Source organism: Anolis sagrei, chromosome 1 (genome assembly GCF_037176765.1).
Source record: "Anolis sagrei isolate rAnoSag1 chromosome 1, rAnoSag1.mat, whole genome shotgun sequence".
In the NCBI taxonomy this organism is placed as follows: domain Eukaryota; kingdom Metazoa; phylum Chordata; class Lepidosauria; order Squamata; family Dactyloidae; genus Anolis; species Anolis sagrei.
The window spans coordinates 328547343-328557419 of record NC_090021.1 but is presented as its reverse complement, the minus strand read 5'-3'; the positions used below and the strand labels follow the sequence as shown (position 1 = coordinate 328557419).

General features: G+C 43.1%; 1 protein-coding gene across 1 annotated transcript in view; it reads left to right on the top strand.

The window, feature by feature from the left end:
- Positions 1-5493: 5493 nt before the first annotated feature.
- Positions 5494-10077, top strand: part of ADSS1 (adenylosuccinate synthase 1) — a 39796-nt gene continuing 35212 nt past the window's right edge. Inside the window, exon 1 of the mRNA XM_060754581.2 lies at positions 5494-5738. Coding sequence (XP_060610564.2) covers positions 5553-5738 — 186 coding nt within the window. The 5' untranslated portion in view covers positions 5494-5552. The remainder of the gene's footprint in view (positions 5739-10077) is intronic.

Below are 10077 nucleotides of genomic sequence, written 5' to 3'. Positions count from 1 at the left end.
ATGATTCTGGCCATGAAAGCCTTTGACAACACATTACATTTGTTTCTTTGTTTTTTTAAATAACAGATTGAGCCTCCTTTATCTGGAATTCCAAAATCCAAAACACTCAAAAACTCAAGCTTGTCCACACTGGGTGGCTGAGACTGTGACACCTTTGTTTCCTGATGGTTCAATGTACACAAACTTTGTTTCATACACAGAATTGAAAAGAAATATTGTGTATAAAATTATTTTCGGGCTATGTTTATGAAACATTAATTCCATGTTTAGACTTGGGCCCCATCTCCAAGATATCTCATTATGTACATATGTGAACATGCAGCTAATCCAAATTTTGAAAAAATAATCAGAAAATCTAAACAGTTCTGGCCCCATAATTTTTTTGATAATGGATGCTCAATCTTTTTAAAATTTTGCTGAGCATTAGCCATAATTTCCAAGAGGTCATGTGAAAATTGAAGACAATATAAAATTATAAATGTCTCTCTTTTAAATGCAGAATTAAATTATATTTGATCTTTTAATGGCACTGATTGTGGCTTCAAACTTAGTTCATTGCTCAAGTTGACTGAAGTCATAGGGAAGAGGGAGAAAGCGTTTTTTCTCCTGGAGGCTAGGATACGGAATGGCTTCAAACAACAGGAAAGGAGATTCCACCTGAACATCAGGTAACTAACTGTGAGAGCTGCTGGAACTCTCTGCCCTGGAGTGTGGTGGAGGCTCCTTCTTTGGAGGCTTTTAAACATAGTCTGGATGGTCATTTTTCGGGGGTGCTTTGAATGTGATTTTCCTGCTTCTTAGCAGGAGGTTGGACTGGATGGCCCACAAGGTCTCTTCCAACTCTATTATTCTATGAAATAGAGCAAACTAACACAATACTTAATATAGGACAATAATGAAACTGAAGCAGACTTAAATATTCCAAAGGTACTATACCTTGTCTCATCTTGGAGGCTAAGCAGGATGAGGTCTGGTTAGTGCTTGGATGGAAAACTGCAAGGAAATACCTGGTACTGCAGGCTATATCTCAGAGAAAAGCAATGGCAAATAACTTCTGAGTATTCCTTGCAAAAGCAAACCCTGGTAAATTATGAGATTATTATACACAATATCTGGAGGCATTTAGTAACTTGGGTTATGCAATGGCATTGTATGTTCACACTCTGTGGCAGTAAATTCAGTAAACTGCACAAGGAAATGCCATCACTCCTTCTATATCCTGGACCCACAACCCACAACCAACGGTCTTCATCCAAAGTCCTGGGTGTTCTAAGCTCATAAAGTTAACCATTAATTACTACTTAGCAATTTACTGCTGCCGCTGCTATATAATTTCAAGGACGTGGGACTTATGCTAGAAGCAAAGGGTAGCGAAACCTATCAGATTCGGCTGCACTGCAAGTCCCAGCAGTTATTCCTGGATCATGAAGGGTATTTGTGCCAAATTAGGTCCATATCCATCTAGCCATATAGGAGCCTTTGAGGATCAAACAAACAAAGACACAAACATACTTACCTATATATATGACTTTTATATATAGATTTTGATGATGAACTGCCATTTGTTCCTTTGGTGATATTTTAGTAGGTTTGCATTTAACCTTTGGAATTGTATATTGAAAACTGGAATATCAATGTGTTTTTTAAAACAGCAAATCTCTTTGAACCCACTTAAATGGCAATGTTGACAAGCGATTGGGACCCAGCCTTTGGCTTATGAAACACTGGCTTAAACTTAAACATGTTAGTGTCAGAATATTGCATAGTTCCTATTATTAAAAAGCAAACTGATCAATAGTACAACCTCCAATTTTTTTCTTGGTGTATTGATTTTAAGCCTGTGCCTGGGGTTATTTGGCACACTGATTCAGAAAATTGCATTGGATAGACAGCATCAGCTCTCCTTTTAAAGATATGGTTATGATTTCTTATGGGTCAACAGTTTAAGACTGGTATATGGTATACGTTCTGTATCTCAAAAACGAGCTGATAGGGGATAACTGGTCCTTTTTTTTTAATCAGCAGGTCAAATATACCTAGAAACAGGTCTAACATTTGAGGCACTAAATGTATGTTGGTCTATATTATTGAATGTCAAAGCTGTATTTCAAGATTTTTGGCTCTTATGCTTCTCTGCATTATGACGTTTTTATTAGTAATGTGATTAACAGTCCTACATTAATGTTTAATGTCAGAAAAAAATAATTATTGTATTACAATTAAGACAAATATCAAAGAAAAATTTCAACCCTGGGTTTTTAAATAGTCTTCTAAAAAATATTAACATTTTTTCCTCTTTCCAACTGAGATCAAAGTAAGAGTTGGTGGCAGAATGAACATGGTTGAGCAACATTTTCAATATGTTTCTCACTCTTCACCCACATAGAGAAATCTTAAAAGCTGAGGGCCATGAAAAGATAGACAGGCAGGCAGGCAGGCAAACCGGCAGACAGACATAGATACAGTCTGTCCGTCTGTGAGTCTTTTTCTTAGCAGCAAAAATTGGTCTGACTGCAACCCTTTCTCCAAAAATGCACTATAGAAGTCAAGAAACACAGTTTTTGCAATGGTTTTATATTAGCAGCATTATATCAAAATGTAAAGCACATAGACTTCTCTCTTTCAACAGACCTATCCAGTAAATTTTACACAATTAATTTGCTAGTATTGGTATTTATTCCTTGTCTGTGCATTATAATAGATATGGTGCATTATAATAGATATAAAGGTATGGTGTACTATCTGTGCTTCGACTGTGTTATATCCTGACTCAGGCTGTGAGTAGGGCTCAGGTTGCATTGCAGCAGGTGGTCAGTGGTTTTCTCTTCTCCACACTCGAATGTAGTGGATTCCACTTTGTAGCCCCATTTCTTAAGATTGGCTCTGCATCTCATGGTGCCAGAGTGCAGTCTGTTCAGCGCATTCCAAGGTGCCCAGTCTTCTGTGTGCCCGGGGGGAGTCTCTCATTTGATATGTCATTGATTGAGGTTCTGGGTTTCAGCCTGCTACTTTTGGACTCTCACTTGCTGAGGTGTTCCAGCAAGTGTCTCTGTAGATCTTAGAAAACTATTTCTAGATTTAAGTCGTTGACGTGCTGGCTGATACCCAAACAGGGGATGAGATGGGGATGTCTCTGCCTTGGTCCTTTCACTATTGGTTGCTACTTACCGGTGGATGTCAGGTGGTGTAATACTGGCTAGACAGTGTAATTTCTCCAATGGTGTAGGGTGCAGTCACCCCGTGATAATGTGGCATGTCTCATTAAGAGCCACATCCACTGTTTTAATGTGGTGAGATGTGTTCTACACTGGGCATGCATACTCAGTAGCAGAGTAGCAAAGCGCAAGGGCAGATGTCTTCACTGTGTCTGGTTGTGATCCCCAGGTTGTGCCAGTCAGCTTTCGTATGATATTGTTTCTAGCACGCACTTTTTGCTTGATATTCGGGCAGTGCTTCTTGTAGGTCAGAGAACGGTCCAGAGTGACTCCCAGGTATTTTGTTGTGCTGCAATTCTCCAGTGGGATTCCTTCCCAGGTAATCCTCAGAACAGATGCTTGTCTGTTCTTAAAATGAAAAGCAGACATCTGGATTAGGAATCAGCTGGTTTTCCCTGTAATAGGCAGTAAGAGCACCTAGATCAGTGGTTCTCAACATGGGGTCCCCAGATGTTTTTGGCCTTCAATTCCCAGAAATCCTAACAGCTAGTAAACTAGCTGGGATTTCTGGGAGTTGTAGGCGAAAAACATCTGGGGACCCCAGGTTGAGAACCACTGACCTAGAGCTTTGGAGAGCTTCTGTTCAACTATCTCAAAGCTCCCTGCTAGAGCGGTGATGGCACGATCATCAGCATAGATGAAATTCTTTGTCCCTTCTGGCAGTGGCTGGTCATTTCTGTAAATTTTATTTGTCGTGTCAGGGCAACCAGTCAGTTATATTACATTTCTAACAGAACAAAGCAAACAAACAGACAAAATACAACATTTGTGAGTTTGGTAGTTGATTAAATGTCCTTTGACCAGCATCTGGCCACTTGGAGTGCTTCTGGTGTTGCTGCAAGGAGGTCCTCCATGGTGCATGTGGCAGGGCTCAGGGTGCATTGCAGCAGGTGGTCAGTGGTTTGCTCCTCTCCACACTCACATGTTGAGGATTCCACTTTGTAGCCCCATTTCTGAAGGTTGGCTCTGCATCTTGTGGTGCCAGAGCGCAGTCTGTTCATTTATTTATTTATTTATTTATTATTTACTGCGCTTATATACCGCAATTCTCAGCCCGAAGGGCGACTCATTGCGGTGTTCAGCGCCTTCCAAGTCGCCCAGTCTTCTGTGTGCCCAGGGGGGAGTCTCTCATCTGGTATCACCCACAGATTGAGGTGTTGGGTTTGAGCCTGCCACTTTTGGACTCTCACTTGCTGAGGTGTTCCAGCAAGTGTCTCTGTAGATCTTAGAAAACTATTTTTAAATGTAAGTCGTTGACGTGCTGGCTGATACCCAAACAGGGGATGAGCTGGAGATGTCTCTGCCTTGGTCCTTTCACTATTGGCTGCTACTTCTCTGCGGATGTCAGGTGGTGCAATACCGGCTAAGCAGTGTAATTTCTCCAGTGGTGTAGGGTGCAGACAACGCGTGATAATGTGGCATGTCTCATTAAGAGCCACATCCACTGTATTGTCGAAGGCTTTGTATCGTCGAAGGCTTTCATGGCCAGAATCACTAGGTTCTTGTGGGTTTTTTCGGGCTATAGGGCCATGTTCTAGAGGCATTTCTCCTGACCTTTCGCCTCCATCTATGGCAAGCATCCTCAGAGGTAGTGAGGTCTGTTGGAATTAGGACAATGGGTTTATATATCTGTGGAATGGCTGGGGTGGGGCAAGGAGCTCTTCCCTGCTGGACCTAGGTGTGAATGTTTCAACTGATCACCTTCATTAGCATTTGAAGGCCTGGCTGAGCCTCGGAAAATACCCTGTTGAGAGGTGTTAAGATGTGCCTGGTTGTTTCCTCTCTGCTGTTTTGCTGTTGTAATTTTTTAGTATTTTAATACTGGTAGCCAGATTTTGTTCATTTTCATGGTCTCTTCCTTTCTGTTGAAATTGTCCACATGCTTGTGGATTTCAATGGCTTCTCTGTGTAGTCTGACATGGTGGTTGTTGTTGTGGTCCAGCCACATCCATTGTTTTAGTGTGGTGAGATGTGTTCCATCTTGAGCCACTAATCTCACAGGTTTCTCTGCCACAGAGTGCTGGTGCCTCATCAAGCTACAGCTCCCAGGACTCCCTAGCCTTGAGCCAGAGTAGTTCAAGTGCTGTCAAAGTGCGTTAATTTTCCAGTGTAGAGAGAACCACTCCTTCCTTTCCTTCCTTTCCCTCAGAGTGAGCTGCTCCCCTCAACCGCCTCCCCTCCTCCCCCTCCCTTTCTCCCGCGTTACGTCACAGCTCTCGGCCTCGCGGATTGGTCAGCGGGTTGTTATAAAAGGCCGAGAGAGGGGGCGCGCGCGCGCGAGAAGGAAGGCGGGCTCGGCCGTTGGCAGGAGGTCGTCGTTGGTCTTCCTCAGCGCCGATGATGTCGGGCACCCGAGCGGCGTCCAATTCCGGCGCGGCGGGAGGCGTCGCTCTGAAGCGGATGCGGAGCGAGCCGGGCGGCAACCGGGTGACGGTGGTGCTGGGCTCGCAGTGGGGGGACGAGGGCAAGGGCAAAGTGGTGGACCTCCTCGCCACCGAGGCCGACCTCGTCTGCAGGTGCCAGGTGCGTGGACTCCGCGCGGGCGCCCCCTCGCGGCCGGAAGGGGAACCGCAGGCAGCCTTTGTAGTCCTCTCTCTTCTGTCTGTTCAGAAGTTGGCATCCCATCGGGTCCTCTGGCCTTTTAACTTGTATGAAGGCAAGGGTGTGTTTAAAAGTTGGCCGTCTTCCATTTCTTGCCCTCAGGCAGAGGATTTGAAGTTGGCACCCTGTCTGCAGCCTAGGAATGACCTCACAGGACTTGGCATAGTATTGTTATTATTACTACTATTATGATTATTCTCCACCTTTCTCTCTTGATCAAGATCCAAAGGGGCTAACTTTCACTTATGGCAGGATGATTATTAAAATTATATAAAAATATTATTATATTGCATCATTACATATTAGTGTTATGTCATTCTATCATATTATTATTACTCTGTCATTTTTCTCTTGCTCAAGATGCAAAATGGCTAATTTATTTATTTATTTATTTATTGCTTGCACTTATTGACCGCCACTCTCAGCCTTAGGGCGACTCGTGGCGGTGAACAACAACATAGAAAAGACAGTTTACAATGAATCAAGACAGTACACACAATCTACTACTACGTGACATATACTTATACTAAAAATCCGCTTCGTCATATCATGGGGTCATAATCAGTTCCATAGTCGTAGTCCATTCCGGTCATCATTCCAATGATATAGCACTCAGTTGAAGGCCAACTCGAAAAGCCATGTTTTCAGGCTCTTACGAAAGGCCATTAGGGAGGGCGCCTGTCTAACTTCAGCAGGGAGGGCGTTCCACAGCCGGGGGGCCACCACCGAGAAGGCCCGCTCTCTCGTCCCCACCAGGCGTGCCTGTGAGGCAGGCGGGACCGAGAGAAGGGCCTCCCCAGATGATCTCAAGGTCCTCGTGGGCTCGTAGGCCGAGATGCGGTCTGCAAGGTATTTTGGGCCGGAACCGTTTAGGGCTTTGTAGGATAACACCAGCACCCAAAGGGGCTAACTTTTGCTTATGGCAGGATGATTGATTATTCTTATTATAATTATATAAAGATATTATATTATATCATTATATATTATTGTTATTATATCATATTATTATTATTATTATTCCCTGCCACTTTTCTCTTGATCAAGACTCAAAGTGGCTAACAATATAATATTATAATATCAATATAATTATAATAAAAATCCATTGTGCCATAAGTCAAAGTTAGCCACTTTGAGTCTTGATCAAGAGAAAAATGGAAGGGAATAATAATAATAATATGACGATGATATAATGATATAACAATAATATATAATGATATAATAATATATTTATATAATTATAGTAAGAATAATCAATCATCTTGCCATACGAAAAGTTAGCCCCTTTGGGTCTTGATCAAGAGGAAAAGGTGGGAAATAATATATAATTATATAGGATTATTATTGTTGTTAATAATAATAATATCATTATATTATTATTATTATTATTATTATGTTATTATGATTATATCGTTATTCCACGCCTTTTTCTCTTGATCCAAAGTGGCTACCTTTTGTTTATGGCAGGATGGATGATGATTATTATTTTAATATCATCACAATATTATTATATTATCAATATTATATTATGTTACTATAATATTAAGGCGGAGGAGTAAGACTTAGTTTAAAAGTTGGCATCCTATTTGATCCTTCCCCTTTCTAGCTTGTGCTGGCAGAGGAGCAGCAATGAGTTTAAAAGTTTGCATGGAGGAGGTGGAGGAGTGGGGATATGTTTGAAAGTTGGCATCCTTTCTGGTCCTCCTCCTTCTAACTTGAGAAGGAGGGCGGGCTTGCACACAGCTATATAAAATCCACATTAAACTAGATTATATAGCAGTGTGCACTCAGGTAACCCAGTTCTAAGTAGATATTGTGGATTATCTGTCTTGACATTGTGGATTATATGGCAGTGTGGAAGGGCCCAGAGAGGAGCAGGGGAGTGTTTATTTGTAATGTGGTTATAAAATGTGTTTTAAATACAAAATAAATAAACTCTGGAAAGTTGACCTCACAGCTAGTCTTTTCTCCTTTTAATTTATAGAAGAGAAGAACAGGAATTTGTTCAAAAGTTGGCATCCCGTCTGGTTCTCTGCCCTTTAATTTACAATATATTAAGGCAGGGAAGCTGCAAAGTGTTTAAAAGTTAACAGTACGTTTTGTCCTTCCCCTTCTAATTTATGGCGTATGAGAGGAGCAGAGGTATGTTTTACAATTGGCACCACATCTGATTTCTCTGCCTTGGAGCGTGGCGGAGTCTCCTCTGGAGGTTTTTAAGCAGAGGGTGGCTATCTGCTGGGAGTGCTTAGATTGTGTGCTCCTGTTTGGCAAAATGGGGTTGGACTGGACTGCCCTTGTGTTTTCTTCCAATTCTATGATTCTGTTTTTTCCTAATCTATATATATAAATTTGTTAGGGGCATCCAACGAGGAAACAAAACTCAAAACCCCCCCAACGAAACTTAACCAAAATCCCCGTGCCCATAACACAACCCACAAGGTACAAACATATCTACTCAAAATGAAAAACAACACAACAACACACTCACAAAACGGCAAAAGAACAAAACTCAAAAAAACCCCAACGAAACTTAACCAAAATTCCCATGCCCATAACACAACCCACAAGGTACAAACATATCTACTCAAAATGAAAAACAACACAACACATTCACAAAACGGCAAAACAACTGAGCATGCGCATTGGCGCCCAGCCGCAAGTTCCATCGCGCGCGCACATGGCCTTCCGGCCAACGTTCCCTCTGCGGAAACCATGCCCACTCCAAGCCCCGCCGCGCCGCTTCCCGCACACACACACCCCCTGCCGCACACACACACGCAACCCCACGCTACATCACTCCCCCCGCCGCCGCACACACACACGCAACCCCACGCTCCATCACTCCCCCCACCGCCGCACACACACGCAACCCCACTCCCCCCGCCGCCGCACACACACACGCAACCCCACTCCCCCCGCCGCCGCACACACACACGCAACCCCAGGCTCCATCACTCCCCCCGCCGCCGCCGCACACACACACGCAACCCCACGCTCCATCACTCCCCTGCCCCAATCTTACCTCCTTTTACTTCACGCCACCTTCAAACCCCACCCTGCCCCTTCCCGCCCTGTCAAAATCTAGGAAAGACAGGAAGGAAGGAAAGAAGGAAGAAAGAGAAAGGGAGGTAAAGAAAAAGGGGGAAGGAAGGAAAGTTAGAGGAAGAAGAAAAGGAAAGAAAAGGAAAGATGGAAGTAAAGAAAAGAGAGGCAGCAGAAGAGAAAGAAAAAGGGGGAAGGAAGGAAAGAGATAGAGAAAGAAGAGGAGAAGGAAAGATGGGAAGGAAGGAAGGAAGGAAGGAAGGAAGGAAGGAAGGAAGGAGGGAGGGAGGGAAAGAAGGAGAGAAAGAGGGAAGATTGGCCACAGCAACACATGGCGGGTAAAGGTTGTTATTTCTATTATTATGATGATGATGCTATTATTGTTCCTATGAGACCCTTTTAGGGGGAATGGGAGAGGTGTCAGGTCCCAGAGGCAATGCATTGCATTATTGTTATTGTTATGATGGTGGTGAAATAAAAGGAAATAAAAAGAGAAAGAAGGAAGCAAACAGGGAGGGAAGAAAGGCAAAGGAAGAAAGGGGGAGGGAATGAAGGAAAGAGAGAAGGTTGAAACCAAGTAGTGAAAGAAGGAAAGAAAGAAAGAGGTAGAGAAGGAAGAAAGGAGAGAAAGGGGGAGGAAAAGGGGGAAGGAATAGGTAGGGACCTCTCTTTCATAATAGTCCAGATATCTACCTCAACTTTGATAAGTTTTACTATAGGCCACAGCAACGCGTGGCAGGGCACAGCTAGTACATAATATTTCCTATAACTTAAAAAACCTTTTCACTTTTAAAACTTCTTGCCAAATTGTTATCAGTCTGCTATAGTGGGTTGTTGTAAGTTTTTCAGGATGTATGGCCATGTTCTAGAAGCATTCTCTCCTGATGTTTCGCCTTCATCTGTGGGAAGCATCCTCAGAGGTTGCTTGCCACAGAGCCTCAGAGGTCTGCTTTAGCTTTTTACTTGGTCTCTCCTTTCCCATCTGTCTCTTTGATGCCATTATTTGAGTTTTGCTTTGTTAAAGCCTTGTGTCTTTCCTCTTCCTGTCTATTTTATTAAAGCCTTTCCTATCAGTTGCGCTTTTGCTGTGTCTCCCTTCCAAATAATCAAGGACCCACAACCTCCGACCTCTCTGGGCTACATGGGAATAGGCTAATGTTGGTTTCCTTTCCTGTTGGTTTCCTATCCGTCCTGCAGCCCTGCAAGGCAGCAGAGGCTCAGA